The sequence below is a fragment of the Platalea leucorodia genome, assembly GCF_965183815.1.
Source record: "Platalea leucorodia genome assembly, chromosome: 2".
NCBI lineage: Eukaryota > Metazoa > Chordata > Aves > Pelecaniformes > Threskiornithidae > Platalea > Platalea leucorodia.
In genome coordinates this window covers 84,939,986-84,959,300 of record NC_138824.1, presented here as the reverse complement: position 1 = coordinate 84,959,300, position 19,315 = coordinate 84,939,986, and the positions used below count along the sequence as shown (strand labels likewise).

The window sequence follows — 19,315 nt, the reverse complement described above, 5'->3', positions numbered from 1 at the left end:
CAAAATATTGAGAAGATGTACCTTTTTTGGAAAGATCTCTTTAGAAAAAGTGTCTCATTTCATAGAACATTATCTCTTATAGTAGGAGGCATGTTCCTTGTCTACCACCATGGCCTATTGCTTACATTAGGCAACCATCACTAGGAAGAAATGTGGACAAAACAGGTTTTGATGATACTCGCCATGAACTTGCTGCCCACAGTGACTTGTGGCATTTCTCATTTTTTTGCAGCAGCTTCTTGCCTTGAGAATGAGGTGAGGATTGGGAATCAAACTCTTGCTTCTTCCTTAGGAATTCGCAGTGTTGCTATTAAAATGTCAGATGATAGATCCTGCGGATAGGGGACCAAAGAGATGCTGTCTGTATACTTAACTGAGATTAACAAAGTGTTTGGATAAGCTCTCCAAGCTTGCTCTCTGGCTGGTTTTGTTTGGGGGTTTTTTGGTGTGTGGTTTTCTGGTTGTTGTTGTTTGTTTGTTTTTCAAATGCTGAAAGCCTTATTTGTGCAAGGGCTCATGGCCATGCTCTGATGTATTTGTGAGTCTTTGGAGAATTAGAGCTTGAGTGTTTGGGTTTTTTTTGTTTTGTTTTGGTTTTTTTCCCTTTCAGCAAACAGCTCTTTCTTTCTTGGTGACTTGGCAATACTCTACAGAATGTTTGTGCATTTCTGTAGGATGTATACCCAATAGTATAAGAGGGTTGAAAAGATTTACACTCTTGAGTTGGAAATATAATTTGTCATAATATCTGCACACCTGCACTTTTTCTAGTCACTGTGGTTTATTATTTATTTTTTCTTCTAGAATGGTTGCCTGGGGAAGACAGCACTGCTGTGTTGGCAGAATACAGGACATTTTCTTGAGATTCAGGATTGTTCTAGCAGTCCTTTTACTTCATTTGTTCCTGGCTACAGCAGGCAAAGGTAAGACAATTTTTTCCTGATTTACCTAGTGTTAGTATTCCAAATAAATAGCATTAGTCTTGATGAATAGGACTTTTGAATATATTCAGAACAGGCAAGTTTCTGTCCTCTTGAAATCAAGAGGAAAAACTGCCATTAACAAGAAATGAAACAGTTGGTGCTTAGCACTTTGGATATACAAACCCTATGTTTACAGTATTTTTTTTTTTATAAAAAATCATCAGTAGTAACTTCTTTTCAGCTATGGATGAGGAGAGAACGTAAACACAGTATGTCATAACAAGACAAGTTACTTTCTTGCTATTTTTTTGAACTGGAAGTGTTATTATTCTCAGAAAGCGTTAAATCTTTTACACTGCTCTTACACAAACACTGTAAGGTCCTTTGAGCTTCACTCAGTGCATGTATGAGCATAGAACATCTCCTGCATTGCTCTTGGTTGTGGTTCTGAATATGGCCAGGGAAAAGGTAGTGAGGTCCAAAACATGTAACAGAAATGATGTATTTGAATTTGACAGTCTATGCTCTTTATATAACAGTAAATGAAAAATAAATTCATAAGGTTCTTCTACAAGTTGAGTAACTGACATAGTGTTGCTTTTGTATGAGATACAGTAGAGTCAGCAATTTGTGGTTTATTCATGGCTGTTCTGTAAGCTGGCAGATACAAGTCTGTTGCTACTCTGGACCTCAACTGATACAGATAACAGTACTTGTCATTTGTAAAACTTCCTTGTATCAATAGTGTGTAATACCTTTATCATGTTAGTAATGTGCATGGAATATTAAAAAATTAGAAGTGTTTTTTGCCATGTACTTAATGACTAGTTTTAGAAACTGCTTCATGTGTCATGGCATGTTATTTTACTCTAGCAGGTCAGAGTTTCTTGCAGTTCAAGTGTACTTTGTAAGTATGCCTGCTTAATGACATTGTACTAGCAATGAAATTTCATACGTTTACAGACTAGAGTAATTCTGATTCTAATTCTCCAAATGTAGTAATTTTCATAAAACGAAGCTTTTATTGAGACAGAATTTGAGATTCAGGTGATAAAACTGTTACTATGATGGTGAGGTTTTAACCTCATGTGCTTTGAATAGTAAAAAGGACAGGGCTGCTGAGCAGACAGGTGGACATCATACAAGAATTTTTCCAGGGCAAATTCAACTGCATCTAGAATTCTGAGGAAGCAAGCAAAGAGAGATTTTGTCTTTCACCTATGTATCACTTGCAAGTGCCAGTAATCCTTCAAGAAAAGATAAACTGATGCAAGGGTTTATTTGTGGTTCCACCCTATTGTTTTTTGGTTTCGGGCTGTTAGCACTGCCAGCAGCATCTGTACTCAATTCTCTCCTCATCTAAAGTACCAAAGTATGTTTGTGTTCTCCAGGAAATATGAAGAGAGAAGAACTCCTGTGTTCTTCCTGATGTCTCGAACACTCTGGATAATGTTCCGTAGTTTATCCCCAGATGTCCAAATACAACTGTGAATGAAAAGGAGGGATGAAATTCATTTTGCGGAAACAGTTCTTAGCTTCAGATTTCCAAAACATTCAGCAGAATCAAGTGACCCATATGTAGAAAGTTGAGAGTTTTAAACTTTTATAAAGAACAGTTATGAGCTCTAGGCGAACACATTAGGACACAAGATTCTTGTGATGCCATTTTAGTGGACTGTAGCAAGCCAAATGTGTTACAGGTGGCAAACACTTGCATAGAAATTAATGACTATTGTTGTTACTGGTTAAAAGCCAGATTGTGCAGACACATAAACTTGTGACTACTTTTATTCAAGAGAATACTCAACTGTATTAATGCTCAACTATACTGATACAGTAGCTATTAGTAATGTAAGAAAAATAACACTGGTGCCTATGTACTGAGACCATCTGCTCCTGTATGTCTGATTTTTACTACCTGTTGTTGGGTATCTCTTGCAAAGATATCAATTATTACTATCTGAAAATGTTTGAAAAAAGAGAGTTTACATTTCTGGTTTACATTTGCATTACTTTGTCATTCTCAGAAAGTTTGTTTTAAATGTTTGGAAGTATGTGCATACATTCCAGGATTTCTTTTAGGGCTTAAGAGAACATGCTTATTAAGTGGATGCTCTTAGTTTTAGTGAGGGTAAAAATCCCAGTTCTTGCATCTACTAGAGATAAATATATTAAGGAGGAACAATTTGCATTTCTGAAAGAGGTTAAGTGCCTGAATACAGAAATGGCATTGAAAAGTCAGTCCACAATTACTATTGCATGGAGTTTCCTTGACTCCAAATTGTGACGTTTTCTCATTTTTCTTACTCTGGAGATGTTTTGAACATTCTTTCTACTATGCTACCTTTTCTGTGCTGTGGTGATAAAGGTATGTTCATGGCTTGGTTTCTGAATGTGATTTGTATTGTCTGGACCCAAAGGAACTAATTGTAAGCCAGGAATGCCACTATCAGAGCACAGCCAATTCGAGCTCCTCGATTCTATGGTCAAGGGTGGGCTGCAGCCCACAAGTACCATTACTAGAGAAAATAAACAATGACCTTCCAAAAGCTTTAAAGTAATGTCATCTCTTAGTTATGTTGCATCCACCCACATATCAAACAGACTTAGCCAAGATGATGTTGATAATTAATTTCTAACTAATTTAATGCTGTACTGTCTGTGTTCTACTTGGAACAGCGAAGTGCATTTTCTGACTATGGTTATGATTTCCTTTGCACTTTATCAGCATTCTTTGGGTAGACTAACCATATAAAATTTTTCAAGCCTTTCTTGTAACAATTCAGATAGTATTGGTATCTATGCTCTTAAGTTTGGCATCCCTTTTTGGCACCTTTTTTTTTTTTTTTTTTTGAACTGTGTGGAGCAAATGGGCCAGACTTTCTGGTTTCCAGAAGGGTAGACCTCTAAGTAAACTCTTTTATTAGTTTAAATTAATTCGTCAGGCCTTGCATATCAATCAACTGCAATCTTTTTGAATGATACAAAGCAGACTAGGAGAATCATCAGCAGGATAATTTCTGTTGGTTACCTGCCTTAAAGACTGTTTCCGCTTGCAAGTTTATTTTCACTCTGGCTCCCTTGACAACTTCATAGTGTCAGCTCCCCTAAAGAACGTAATAGGATTTTGCAGCCCTTTAATTAATTCATTGTTGGCACATAAACACTGATTTAATGCTTAACATGCAATCAAGCCTCTCTCAGAATTTGTACACTTCCAAAATCAAGTCTGCTGATGGTACTTCAGGTTTTGATTAACATTTTTGTTCAGGAATGGACTTCCAATCTTCCAATCTGAATAGTGAACAGTGACTTCAAGTTTTGAAGCTATGATGTCAGGCGACTTCCTTAACTGGTCACTTTGGCCATCTCTGCATGCTCAAGACTGCTTACAGGAATTTTGGAGAGTATACGAGTCATGAAAGTATACTTCTGACATACACCGTCTGAGGAACAGCAGCTGCATCAAATCTTTCAAAACCTTCAGCATAATTCCTATTTAATAATGAAAGATTTGAGCAATTATTTTTCTTCGGAGAGACTGTGTCACAAGTGTTGGCCTATAATTGTATATCTAGCTAGCTGTTTTCTTTATAAAATCAGTTTCCTCATGATCTGTCCAAACTGGAAGGTAGTAGATCTATTTTAATTGTAGTCATCCTTTTACTAAAAAGGGTAGGTACATTTGAGTCTGTATCTAGAAATCCCCACTTCTGTGACACTTCCACCTCCCTCCCGATCTTCCTCACTCCAGCTTTTATGGCATGTTTTAAAAACTAGTTTTCTGTGCTGAACTGTTCTTAGCTGAGGAACCCAAATTTTGCCTACTATGCTCTGACAAATGGCCAAACTGAATGAGTGAATTCATGCTTTAGAGTTGGGCAGAGGGGAAGTAGTTCTACTGTTTGCTGTTGGGTCAAGTCTGTTTTTCTTCTCCGTTGCCGTAGAACCGTGCTAAGTATTACCTCGCCATTCAAAATCTACTGTCTGCTAGGTAAGATTTTCACCTAATTCAGCCTGTACCCTGAGAGTTTTTTGTTTGGTTTATAGCCTTGTATGGCACTTTTATGATGCATGTTGAACTTCAGGAATGATTCAGGGTTGTGAAAGATGCCTACAGGTTTCTGCTAATCAGCATCACAAAGGGAGTCTGAAAGCTATAGTATGCAATAAGAATAGTTATCAATGACTTTCCATGAGACTGGATTGATATATTTTGTGTTTCGAACTTTTTCTGGTAGCTTGTACCTATCAAGCTGCACTTGGAAATTAGAAACTTCCTCCTGTTTTTCATTTGTTGCTATTGAAAAAGAACTTTGAGAGCCCTGTGGTCAAGAGACAGAAAAGTTGAACGCATTCCTGATTCAGAATTGGCCTGATGAAAGCTGGTGCTCTGGCTGGTTGAGAAGATCACAGAAGAGCTGGCTGTGACCTTGACAGCTAATTAGGACTGTGACTGTAACCTACCTTGGGAAAAAAAAACCAACCTCATCCAGGTTGCCTGGAAATTTGTCTTTCCACAGGGGAGCTAATGGAAAAGCTTTTTTCTTATATTGACCAATCTTTTCCTGCTATCGAACCTTGACCAATCATGATTGATCACATACCTCTTCTGGAGGGTACATAAAAGCTCTGCATATATTGATAAATAAATGCTTCCATAAAGGTGTCAGTAATGTGTTTTCTTGCACTGGCTGAGCATCTACCAGGCTGTTTTATTTTTCTGTAGTTCCATTTCATGTCCCATAGGAGTTTTTCTTAGTTTGGATTTATTTTGTTGCTGATGAGTGCACCATAAAGCAAGCAATCACGATAATGATTGTGCAATTGGAATGTGCATTTTTCCACAACATAAGCATCGACTCCAAAGAGCTTACATCTACAGCCACAAAAGCCTGTACTTTCCAGTAGTGGGACAACGGAGCGAGTGAGGCACCTACAAGAACTTAACAGTTATGATCACGTTCCAGTGTGTGGGGCGTTACCCAGCACTACTTGTTTTACCAGCATTGACAGAGCCTGACACCTTGTTTTCACCAGTAGATTTGCTGTTAGCACCTAAAATTCTATTTACTGTCACAGCTGAACTGCGGGTTGCCACCATCTCAATGACTCAGTAGATTTGAGATTCACAGAGCAGATGTCTCTGTAAGTAAATGGCCTGGTAGAGAACAGGGAATGGGGGCTGGATGGGATTAAATTTAAAATAAACCAGTGGCTCCAAAACACATTTCCTGAAAGTTACCTAAACTCATTCTCTTCTAGAATATGGCTATTTTCTACCTTTCTTGCTGAAACTCTGTGAGTATGCAGCAGAGGAAGAATCTAACGGTTGGAAAAAAATGGCATGGAGAAGCATGATCTTGTTCAGAGGAGGAGGATACAAGGCTGGTACATGAGAAGGCAGTAAGGGCTATAGTCCTTTCTTCTAGCTCTGTTTCTGTATTTTATCCAGTATCTATTAAATGCAAAATACCTGTGCAGTCATGGGAATAGGAACCAGGATCTGGATTCTCTTTTTGCCTCCCACTTGTTTTTTGAGTGCTGCCTTAGAGAGCTACATGGTCATCCTTCGTCTTGTGCATGAGTTTTACTTCAAAGCTTTCATAAGCAGCTAGGATTTATCAACTGCCTCCGAATTTGCCGCTTCCTTACCACAAAAAAAGCAAAAGAGGATACAAGGTTATTTCTTGATGTTGTGTTTTGAAAACGATGTAAATGCCTAGGAACAGTACGATGTGGAAGAACAGCATTCAAAAAAGATCCTTTTAAAAATGAAATAATTTTACAAATCACCTTTTCTTTATTTAGATCAGGAGGATTTCCTAGGACAATATAAAGCCATCTTTAAGACTGCATGTGAAGATCCTTGGATTATGTCACCAAGAATTGCTCTGCGTCCCTTGAAAGAATTCATTGTCTGTCTGCACCTCAAGCTATATTCCTCAAATAGTCCTTGGACAGCATTTGTATACAATCAAGAAACACCTCACACCAATCTCTCTGCAAATAAGTATGATCTTGGACTTACAGGAGATCATGGTGAACTGAGGATATGGTTGTTTGGAAATCAAATAAATACAACAGCAAGACTTCATGAAAACGCTTGGAACAAAATATGTATCCAGTGGAAAAGTGAAGATGAGGAGATGAAGGTATTCATAAATGAAACAAAAAAACTAAACAAAAAACTAACTGGGAAAGTTAATTTCCCTGGAAAAGGGCAGTTCTTACTTGGCTGTTCAAAGCTGTCAGGTACAGCTATGTCACCTAACCTGGGTATGACTGGGGAGCTGTACATGTTCAGAATGTGGGATAAAGCAAACATAAAGCAATCTGAGGACTGCAAGGATAGTGGTGTCATACGCTGGAGAAAGGAGGATTGGGTCTATAATAAGACAATAGAAGAGGATAGCTCTTTGCCATGTGGTAAGTACCATTGCACCCCTGTTTTTAAAATAGTATTTTTGAAAGTTGATCTGAACGTGTCTAACATTTCTCTTCCAGATTTTACAAAGTCTTTGTCTATTAGTAATTTCTAGCTAAATGCTTAATGAGATCACATGAGGATCTGCAGCTTTCTCCAGCATTTATCCAAACATAATGTGTAATGGTAATGAGAGAAGGATGCATCCAGCCAAAACTCCTTGGAGTATTAGGGCTTTCTATCAATGTCATCTTAAAATAATTAATTTACACACCTTCTGTTCAGGGAATAAATATAGAGGAAAGCATTGCTGGTCCTCATTCTGCACATTCACTGGGCCAGAACTTCAACGAGTGCAACTTTTCACTGCTTCATTGGCACACTACGCCATCTTTAGCTGATATGGTCTACGTCTGTAAAGATTACTGCAGGCTCTGATTTCTTCTTGTTTCTGTATCAGTTATGTCTTCCTTTATTAAAATGGCCAAATGGTTTCACACATTTCTCAAAATTCCTCTCTGCCCTGAAAAAGAACCATAAAAGGCTTTAAAACAAAACAAAACAAAACAAGATTTTATTTTCAGAGAAATTGAGTTTTAATATAGTTAAAGCAAGAGAATAATCTTTCTAGCTTTTGCTATCATATCTGTTGGCAAGAAAGACAAACTTGAATCAAGCTTGGGTGGGATCCAATTTATCAAGCATAGGAAATGGTATTACCCCCTAAGACCATCAGAGATTTTAAGGTGACTAGCTCAATTGGTTCCTAAAATTCTTATATAGCATAGGTGCTTCAGTTAACCTGTGGCACCAATCTTTAGTGTTCATCACCTTTATCCTTAAAAACTGTACCTATCTATTTTGTGCAGACAAAAAGTATCTTTTAGCTATGTAATGTTATAATCACTACCTGACTGGATCGATTAAGTGTGTCTTAGTAAAGGCGTTAAAATAAGGTGATCGGATTTCTTTTCCTGGGAGAGAAAGAAATATGTCTGACAAACCAGGACTCATGGAGAATGCCTCTAACACTGGGTCATAATGAGTGAAATGTCTCTGATTGCTTGGTGCTGTAGTTGGGAGCACATCTCTGTTGGGTTGTGTGATTTGGGAGAGGAGCTGAAGAAAGGATGTCTTTCTTTAGCTCATGTGTGACTGTGTTTGAAGGAACACAGTCCTAGGGCTGAAAGGGGGACCATTCTGGCTACCAGACAAGAGTTTGGTACAAAGAAAGTCTGAGAGAGCTCTCTCTGGATAGTGGGATAAATCCTGGTCAGAGTGGAGCATCTGATTATCTTTCACTGAGGCACAGAAAGGACAACCTTCTTGTTTTCAGTTCCAGCACTTTCTGCCCTGAATATCGAGCATCCTTGAGCATCACAGGGCAGCTTGGTTAGGCAATGCCCAACTCCAGCCCCAACCGATTCATGATTTTAGAATTAGTGATTTAGGGGCTTGTCTAACTGCAAGAGCTCTCTAGTGAGTATGTAAGATATATGGTTTCCAAAGCTCTGTTACTTAGCCAAATTGAATGTCAGTTATGCTGATAGAGGTTTGTTTCAGTACAGAGGCCATCTCTACTGCCAAATATGTTATCTCCTCTAGATAACTTGGAAGAATAACAGCTTTTCGAAGAAAAGTTCACTGGATTTTTTTAACAGTTTATTTGCCTGCTTTGAGGACTAGATGCATTTTAGCTGATTGCCCTCCCCCACCAAGTCAGCCTGTGAAAGGCATATATTTAGCAAATATCAGTCCAACAATTAAACAAAAACAAAGCATTGACAGTAGGAGCATACAATAGTCAGTGTCAGGCTATTTTACTTGATGGTCTTACAATCTGATTTCTTTCTGTAAGTTCCTCTGTACACCTGTATAAAAAATTATCTGATTTTGGGGGCTTCTCTGTTTTTGTTAAAACAGAAGGACTTCGAGTAGTAGGTCTTCAGAAAGACCTGACATTGCATCCAGAAAGAACATAATTGGCAATGGGCTAAAGCCTAGGAAAGGGCTGTGCCTCCTGAGTAGGCACAAAAGGTGAAAAGGAAGTCATTCATTACTGTCATAATTGTGCTGGAGGTCAAGTTTCAGAATTTTTTTTATGACCTGGTTGGCATTTTGTGCCTACATAAAACCACAATTTGTAAAATATTCAGTCAAAGGTTACTATGATTTCTGTGATTTCTCCTTTGCTTAACCACTCAAAATCTTTGTGCAGTGGAAGCCATTGTCTAATTGGTGTCTCATAGGCAGTGATGCACTCCATTAATAAGTCTAGATTTACTTAACGTCACGTTATTAGTTTGTTACTTACCTCCTTTTCCTGCTTTTCTTTTTGTTGACTTTTTAGATTCTTTTTCTTTTGGTTTTATTACTTATTTTTGTAATAATTATTCAGATTACCAAAAATGTATTCTGTTTTTTCTTAACCATGTGAGGTCTAATAAGGACCAGAATCCCAATTCTGGTAAGATACACATACATGCTTAACACTTAAAGGTATGCTCAACTTTAACCAAGTAGTTTGCTCCCCAGAAGTGGGTGGGATTACCTTTGCAGTAGCTACCTATCTTATGTATCTGAAGATTTGCAAGAAAGGACATATCTGACTGCTTCCCAGTTCGTGATGAGGGTTGATCACATTTCTTGAACTAATGGAACTTAGAAATAGAAAACTTTTAGCTCTGAGTTAAAAGATGCAACTCTTGCTTCTTCCAGTCACACGGTCTTCTGGTTCTCCTCCACTTGGTGTAGCCATTGCACGCTGAGCAGGTGTAAATACTGCAGGTGGGGCCAAAGAGGGAAGGAGGCCCCACACATTGTGCGTCACTAACCTTCCACTTACATTCCTCAGGCTCCTTTGATAATTCCCCTTTTGCTGAGAATGGGAAGTAGCCTAACAGCTGTGATGTGGAGAAAGAGTGCCACAGATTGAATGTATCTCACTTCTAAAGATCATCCCCTGGTATTTAAAAATATGTAAGTGAAGAAAGATCTGCTCACTGTTCCAAATGCCAACTTCAGAAAATTTCTTTATCATGTTTCTTGATGAATGATTCGTATTTAGCTACATACTTTAATGTGGACAATGTGAGTGATACCACTATTATCTCTGCATAATCCAAGAAAAAAGCACACTAAGTAATGTAAAGCTCTGGGTGATTTAAGAGAATACAAAGACACGAGAAAATGGATGAGTTTAAAATGCTAAATGCTTGAAAAGAAACTTTAGTCGTCTGTGAGCACCAGCTCTTCAGTTGTCATTTTTACATGGCGTATTTGCAAGTTGCCTTTAATAATAACTTGACAACTGGAAGAAATGTACTGTTTAAACATTAATCATTTCAGTTACACATTAAACAGTAATGTTCTTAATCCAAATATAAATATCCAAACTGTTACACTATGTATTTATGCAAGGAGCACAGAGATGATGGGATATCTTTTACAAATTTCAATGAATAAATAAAATAGATGATTTATGGCATAACTGTAAATAGTATCACTGACAGTAGAGCGCTGACATCTCATTTGTGCTACTGGTGCCCTAACTTTTAGCAGGAGTCCAGTGTCTGTCGCTTTTGGCTACATGTTTTTGCATAAATACAATTCAGTGTTCATATCGTGGCATTTTAGATTTTTCTAAACTGTCGGGTCCAACCTTTAAGATTAACGTGTTGCCTCCTCTTTTCCATGTATCCTTTTCACTCCCAATATTGCTGAGCCTGCTACTGGTGTCGCTAGAGGAGGCTTCCAGGCTTGTGGGAACAACACAGCTTAATGCTGATGGGAGAAATGGGAAGTAACTGGTGCCCCGTGTGACTATTTTGCCTTTGCATGCTCAAGGAAGAGGAACACTTCAGTTTGGGCTATTGTTCTAGTTTGCAGGTGTGGGCAACAGGAGGAATGATTTAGGCTCATGTAATCCCTTTTAAAGATTTCCAGAGCTGTGTGCACTTTTGATGACAAGATCAGCTTTCCTGAAAGGGAGGGTGGAGTCCAAAGGCTTTACCTCCTCAGGCAGAAGGTGGAAATGTAGCTGCCTCTCACCCACTCCTCCAGGCTGCATCCCGGTCTGTTGGATACCAAACTTTGGGCCATATTGTTAAGTTTATTGAGTGAATCATTAAAGCTGGAGATGAAAAAATAAATTATTTGCCCCAACACATTTTCTTTCTAAAACTGTAAGGACAGAATACTACAGAAACCTCTAGAAGCTCTTAAAGGAAGTAAATGTGATGGAGGAAAAAAAATACCTAACTCTGGAGTGCGTATTTGATGAGTCATGTACCACTCTACTTTGTACCTATTAACAGAATGCATGTTTGACCTTCCTTTTCTTTGCTCTCATTGCCTCCCTCTTCTGTGATATCAAAGGAAGTAGCTTTTTGGAAATCAGCTTACCAGAGAAGACGTGATTTGATTCACCTCAGTAACTAATGTACAGCTTTATACAAACAGAACTTTATACAAACAGATAAAAAAAGGTATTTATAACGTAATTTCCTAAAAACCTGTGTAACATCAAAGCTGAGTTAAAAATATCGCACCTAAGTTTTCTGTTAAGGATACTAAAATGAACTGGCCAAAGTGACAGAGCCTGATATGAACAAGCACTTTCATAGTTTTCCTAAATTTGCTTCAGTCCAATAGCTAGTGATAATTCATCCTTTCTTTCATGGTTCCACCACTAAAAGTCAGAGCAGCCATGAGGTGTCGTGAGAGGTACTAAAACATAAATTTAAGATTGCACTTAGTTTTATCCTATAAACCTATAAAATGTGCCTCAAAATCTAACTTGCATAAGAAGGCGATACGGGCTAATGTCTACAGTGGAACAATTGGGGAGGATTTTTATGTGTTACTGTTATTAATGCCTTGTATGACAGGATGGTTCATTTTGGCAGAATGTTTATCCAGCTGAAATGTTTATCAAATGTTAAAGGGACCCAATCTCTTAATTGAAAATATGGATTTAATTTTAATATGAGAATTGTATGTTGTATTTTTGTTGCCTATTTGTGTAAATAGATGGATTTTAGAACAGTCCCATTTTGAAATTTTGCTGTTTGGGCTACTCAGTTTTGTTCATGAGCAAGTCCTGTGAAATGTATCAATGCCAGGCATTTTCATATGGCTGTATCCTAGTAACATTGAATACAAATGGACAGTAGTTGCTGCACAGTACTGGTAAGTGATGTATTACATACTGATAACTGTTGCCTGTGAGAATGTTTAGAAGAGAATTTGTATAGACTTGAAAATACAGTGTGGAATCTACTTTTCAATGTAAAATGGTTTTAATTAATTTTTTTAAGCCAGAAAGTGGTATTATGTATCTATTTGGAATGAAGACTTCCACTTTGGCATTTCTGATGGGAATTTTTAATGCAAATCAATTCCCCTGCCTGAATCAGTTGAATTTTTGGTGAAAAATCTTTCAGCACTAAGTTCACTATCACATCTTATTTAGAAAATCTAATTTTTATTAATTTCCTGGTATTTTCATGTGTATTTGTACGTCAAAACTGATCTTATCAGCAATACACAGTCGTGGTTATCTAATGCCATTCTGTGGTGTCAGCCAAGTACTGTGGCATGGGGAGACCATGTTATGTAGCCACCAAGGTGTCCCCTGGGATTCTTCCATTCGGATTCTGCTGTTGATCTGGTCGTGAGAGCTGACATGGTCGAGGGTAGCTTCAGCTTGAAAGAATAGTCCTAGGTGATAATACAAACTGTTAGCATTTTTGGCATGTTTTTCAGTTAATACAAGTACAATTTTAGGCACTTCATTTCATAAACCTGTCATCTAGGCCCCAGAACATGTAAGTCCATAAATGTATGTTTTTCTGCCATTAATGTTGTCCATGCTTCTACAGTTTGCCAGGGCTGTTGCTGCTTCTTAAGTGTTCAGTGCCTATTTTGTGTCTGGACCTGCCTAGAAAGCAAATGCCTCTTGCCTTCTCTCACCGTGTTTCCTGAGAGACAGTGGCCAGCAGGCACGACCCTTCTCGCTGTACCATCCCCTGCCCCTCCACACCGCACAGGCTGGGCAGGGTGGGTGTTCATGTGGAGGCTCTAGTTCACTACAGTTCAGATTCTGTTTTCTCTTTCTCCTAAGAAAGCACTCTAGTTGCTGTCTCAGGCTTGCTCAAAGGATGCTTTCTGCAAAAGTTTAAAGGCAATCATGAAGTGTTAGGTATTAGTCAACAGCAACGCTGTTCCCCTGAGGGGAACAAGAAGCAGCTGCCAGTAACTTAGTTCTTGCCCGATGTTGTTATCTGCAGCCAGGTTCTAGCTGCTTCTCACGCCTCCACCCTGGAAAAACTGAACTGCTTCTGGCAGAGGGGGTTGCCTGAAGACAGGTGAATCAGAAAGGGTGTTGCCTTTCCAAAAATTTTAAGAAAGAGTGTGCTGATCATAAGTTAGACTGGAGGTAGGGAGAAGAAAAGGATATTTTTCATTCTTCCAGTTGGAGACAGAACATTGTACACTGTTCATGCTTTAAGGGCTTTTTCTGTATCCTGTGTCTAAGTTACTGAACAAAAGGCATCCTATGAGTGACAGTGCCTTTGGTGCAGGGACCAAAACCATCCATCCCATCTTGACCACTGTGTTACAAAGCCTCCTTCTCCATTTCTTTCCCTTTGGCTAAATTGATTTTTGAATTCTGCTTTGCTTGGTGGAACAGCTTCAGCAGGACACGTGGAGACCATCCCATCCTAAAAGAGCCGGTAGACTGATAGTTAAGATCTGTCATGCTAAAGAATGCTGTAAGCACAAGGCTATTTTGTAGACAGGGCCAGGCACTGGTCTCAGAGCTACATGAGTTTGTGGACCTAGCCTTAAGTACTGTATTAATGGATTTAGTCTCCTACCAGACTGGAGCTGCTAAAGTTACACTGGTTCCCATTGTCATACAAAGTCACTATGGGAAATGCAAATACTGGTTCTCAGGTAAGCTTTTTGCAGCTGTGGTATGGAGCGATGGCAAGAGTTGCTGAACAGGTTTCATACCAGTAGAAGAGTTTCCTCAGGGATGGGATTCTCAAGTCTATAGTCTCTTAGCTAGCTATTTGTGTTGGAATGGTACAAAGTGATATGAAGACAGTAAGGGATTTGCTGCTTTTGTTTCTAATGATGTATGTTAGTAACAGAAACTGGTGTTTTTCTCATTTAATGGAGTTGCCTTTTCCTTCAGAAAAAAACAGTTCTTGTGGGGACCTATTCTGTCCCCCTTGTAGCAAAAGCAAAGAATAATACTGAATAATGTTATTTGCCTATTTATTTGCTGTTTGGATCCTCAGGAATGTTCTCTTATTAGAGAAAATGTAGAAAAGTATTACTACAATATATAATGTCTTGTTTTGGAATAGGATATTAGGTATGTTGATTTCATAGAATCATAGAATCATAGAATACCAGGTTGGAAGGGACCTCAAGGATCATCTGGCCCAACCTTTCTAGGCAAGAGAACAGTCTAGATGAGATGGCCCAGCACCCTGTCCAGCTGAGTCTTGATTTGATGATCCTAAACTAACAGTGTTACAAATAAAACGAGGTTTCATATACGCAAGGATTTTCTTGCTCTTATCGATAGTAAACAACATAAGGGAAATAAATTTTCCGTTAACTTGTAACTAGCACACCTTGAGTTATTTTACTTTCCTTTTTACATGTCAGCTTTAGGGATATTTTACATTGGACTTTAATCCTTCTCCAAATAATCCCTATTCACTTCCTTTTGTAGTTCTTAAACACAACAAAGAAGGAGGGTTGACAAATATAAGTGAAATTAAGTAATGTATGACAGTCTCTCCTCCTTCCCCCTTTCTGTATGCAAAGGTGATTCTGATGAAAGACTTGGTTAGTGCAATTAATGCTGCACCTTGATCAGTGACAAGTCTCATTCTCATGGATAATTACTAGCAACTGTAGGCATGTGAATATTGTGCTGTAAGAGAAGTCACGGTTAGATTTGTGTCCAGAAAAAAGTGTCCCTCAGATTATGCATGCCATCATCATTTGCTGCATTTGCCAGCTCCATATTCATGGCTTGTGTTTAGCTTATTTTGCTCCCTGTACTGCTCGATTTGTTATTAAAAGCATTTGGCATTTTTAGAGTTCACTATCTTCTTACTAACCTACAGTACTAAGCATGTTAGTGGACAATTTTCTTACCTACCTCAGGATACAACTTGTATTCTCACAAATTCACAAAGCATGTTGAAGGGAAATGGAGGATGGGCAATGCAGTTTGTCTGCAGAGAATATGTCTACACTGACTCCTCAAGAGTATGTGAGAAAGACCTTAAGGTCAGATTCTCCAGGCAGATTTTTTTTTTTTTTGTTAGTGGGCAGAAGAAGCAGTGTGGTGGTCTTCTCAGTGAGATGCTACATACTTCAAGAGGTGGGTTCCTTTCGAGAATTTAATTTCCTCCAGGGCCCTTTGGCTGGAGATAAGGGCTTTTGCACAAGGTGCTGACCACTTAGTAAGACAGGACCAGTGGCAGGTAAATTTTTGGAGATGGAATTCACTTCCTGTGGTAGGAAAGCCAGTTTGCCCACGCGTGGAAGGATACTTATTTCTCTAACCAAAAGTCCACTTTACTTTATGTAGAATTGACTCAATTATTTTTATTCACCCCATTCTACCTTAAAAAACCTATTTACTGTTTAAACAATACAGAACAGTTTTATCTGACTACTGCTTCAGTTCTGCATATTGTTTAAAGGCGGTATTGTATCTTAAGGGTCTTCCCTAAAACCACACTAGGTGTTAAGAAAATAATTTTATAGGTGCCATAATACCTAATCACTGTACAATGTTAAAATAACAACACTTCTACATAAGAGCTGTAGAACACATACCTTACAGGGTCATGTATTTTAACTGGACTTACCATATAGTGAGAAGTCCTAATTTTCCTGAAAATTGACGGTAAAAATTAAGGTTATAGCCAAATTTTCATGATCTCTGAAGTTCATACAGTGCTAGATATGAAGAAGACTAATTGTATTTCTCTGTAGGCAGCAATGTAGTTGTCTCAAATGAGATGTTTGATGTAACTTGGTTTTGTCTTTACTGAAATAGTTTAAATTCAGTAAGCTGATATGTATGAAGGTATATTTTTTTACTTACACTTTTTGCTTAATGGATGTGTATTATTTTGCTTAGAATATTGGTTGGTTCTCTCTCTCTTTTTCTCTTTTCTTTTACATGAGAAAATTTCTACCCAGGATGCAAATCAACTAAAACTAACAGTTAATTTCAAGGAAAACTCCTAAAAAATTAAACATAGTGCACTTAATCTGATTTCCATGTATTTATCCTGCCATATTTCAGAGTTGCTGCTTTTAGCTTCATGCAGTGTATGACATTCAACGAAATTAACTGACATTTCTTTACATCTCGTCAAGCTCTCATGTACTCTCTTACTGCTGATTGTTGGCTCCAGTATCCCAGCGTTGGAGCAACCAGGCAGCAATCTGCTTACCTGGCTGGCAGCTGTAATCTTTGCACATATCTCACAGCTCGCTCAGGAATAGGGACTGGGTGGTTTCTGTCTCATTTATGATTTCTGTCACTTCCCCCTCCTGTTCTTGTGGCTGTCCTGCTGCAGAACAGGCTTCCTCTTTTGAGTCTTCTTCCTGCATCCCCTCAAGAGGAGCTTCTTCGTCCTTCACTAACTGGGCCAACTGCCACTTCCATTGTTTCCTCTTGTCTACAGGAGTGACTATTATGGTTAGGGTTGTGTCTCTGGTTTAGCCACAGCATTCGTTTGTACGTCTTCAGATCCAGAGACCCTCTTGCTCCTTTCAGGCTGCTGGACACAGAGCTGGTAGGCATGGGCCAGGCCCCAACACAGCACCAGAAGTCTCTGTCTTTGGTGTAAGCAAGACATCCTTCCTTCAAGTGGTCTGCTGTTTCAACAGGACTCTCTGCCTGTTCAGGTGTAAACTCCCAGGCCATCAGAGGTGAAAACTGCTCTAGGCACCTGCCCAAATTCAACATACCGTGCTACCCAGGAATTTCCTGCCTCAGAGCACTTTCCTACATGTCATCCCCAACTGGTTGGTTACTGGAGGTCGCACAGAGATTTGAACTTGGATTACTCTATTCAGAGTCTGAGGATGATCTTGTAGACTACTGATGCAAGTGGACCACCACTGATGGAAGAAGGAAGGTGTCCAGTATCTGAGGGAATTAGCAGTGGTGGAGGTGGTCTAACAGCAGCCTAGACAACAACCAGGTCTCCAAAGATCTGGATGATGTCCATTGCACATGGGCCATGTGGCAGAGGTTAGTACAGTACGCACCAGTGTAATATGTCAACACCTTGGTGATGATGGATTGGCTAGATATCAAAGCACTAACTGTGGAGAAACTGTCCCACCAGCTCCGGCAATTCAAAGACAATCTCTCTTCCTTCACAACTCTGTAGGCCTGCATCTTGGCTGTGGCTAGAGTGTCCCATCAGGTTCAGTGACACAAAGAGAGTATCTCTTCCTCCTTGCCCCAAAAGTCAGGGTCTCAGCTATCAAGGGTGCTGAAGTAGGTGACAGTGCCTTAACTGTATGTCGTGCTGTGTTGCCACTTGTTTTTCAAGGCCCAGAATGATGTTTTGGGTGGTGGCATAGGCTGCAGCGTACATTTCTAGCCACCTGCTAGTCGCCTCCACCATGGGAAGCACATAGCACTTGCCTTGGTGGCAGGTTTGCAGTGGTAGTCTGATGTAATTGATCTGCTAGGCCTCCTCATATTGATAGCCCAGCCACCATCTTCTATTCCAGGGACACTTTAGTCACTTGGCTCACTTGATTACGGCACATGTTTCACATGCATGGGTAGCCTGTGCAATAGCTTCAATTGTCAGATCCACACCTTGATCGAGAGCCCGTCTGTATGTTGCATCTCTCCCTAGGTGTCCCTAGGGACATGTTTCATGGGCCCATTGAGCTAGAAATAGCTCACCTTTTCATTCCCAGTCCAGGTCCACCCGAGCCGCTTCATTTGTGGCAGCCTGATCTATCTGCTCGCTGTTTAGATGTTCTTCGGTGGTGCAGCTCTTGGGCGTGTGAGTACCTATATGATGATGCACATCATGATGTAGATGTATTCTCAAAGTACATCTCATGTAATTTGTAAATATGTATGGAGTAAAGCATCCCTGTCTTACCCAGCTTTCCTGCCCCCTGCTTTTTTTTGGTTTAATTTCTCTGTTTCTCTTTGTATTAATGAAGTTTCACTTCTTGAGTAATTTATCAGCATTTCTTTTCCACATTTTTGCAAAAATAGCTGTGTGAAGACATAGTTGTGTGTACCTGTTACATTTGTGGTTGCTGCTATTTAGTCTACTTCCATCTTCACCCAAGCAAATGTGCTGAAGGGATTTCTGAAGACATTGGCAATGGAAGGGCAATTGGAAATCTCAGGGCCTAATCTGTCTTCCAAAAGTATAAAAGTGATAAACTGAGTAAAAAATGGAACTCAAAAGAGTTCAACTTCCAGCTTTAAAAAAGACTAGAAACACATTTCTCAATGGATGCAAAGTAGTTTTGCAAACCAGCTTGAATTGAGGTGAGTAGCACATCTAAAATGGTTGTGTTTAAAAAAGTGTGTGTATATATGTGTGTGTACAAATATATATAAAAACTTCTGCTCCTAAAAAATATTCTTCCTTTGCAGCTGAAACTGCTGCTACGTTGCCTGGCAGAAAACAGATAACAGGTATATGGGGGTTCTGTGTAATTTTTTCCCCATTGTTCTTGTATTTTAGAAAGTGCGTAGGAAGATTGCTGCTGCTGTTACTTTTTAATTCATGGAGATAGTTAAGAATATGTAAATATTTGCAAATTAATTATCCATATCATCCTTGTGGCTTATTAGCATATTTCATGGTGCAAATACCATCAGTAGTTTTCCACAGAAAATGAAAATAAGGTGACTGAGATGACTTTG

General features: G+C 39.0%; 1 protein-coding gene across 1 annotated transcript in view; it reads left to right on the top strand.

The window, feature by feature from the left end:
• Nucleotides 1–805: 805 nt before the first annotated feature.
• ADGRG2 (adhesion G protein-coupled receptor G2) overlaps nucleotides 806–19,315 on the top strand; it is a gene marked incomplete at both ends in the record, with an annotated part of 50,350 nt that continues 31,840 nt past the window's right edge. The window contains 3 exons of the mRNA XM_082333611.1: nucleotides 806–923; nucleotides 6,735–7,352; nucleotides 19,043–19,084. Coding sequence (XP_082189737.1) covers nucleotides 806–923; nucleotides 6,735–7,352; nucleotides 19,043–19,084 — 778 coding nt within the window. The remainder of the gene's footprint in view (nucleotides 924–6,734; nucleotides 7,353–19,042; nucleotides 19,085–19,315) is intronic.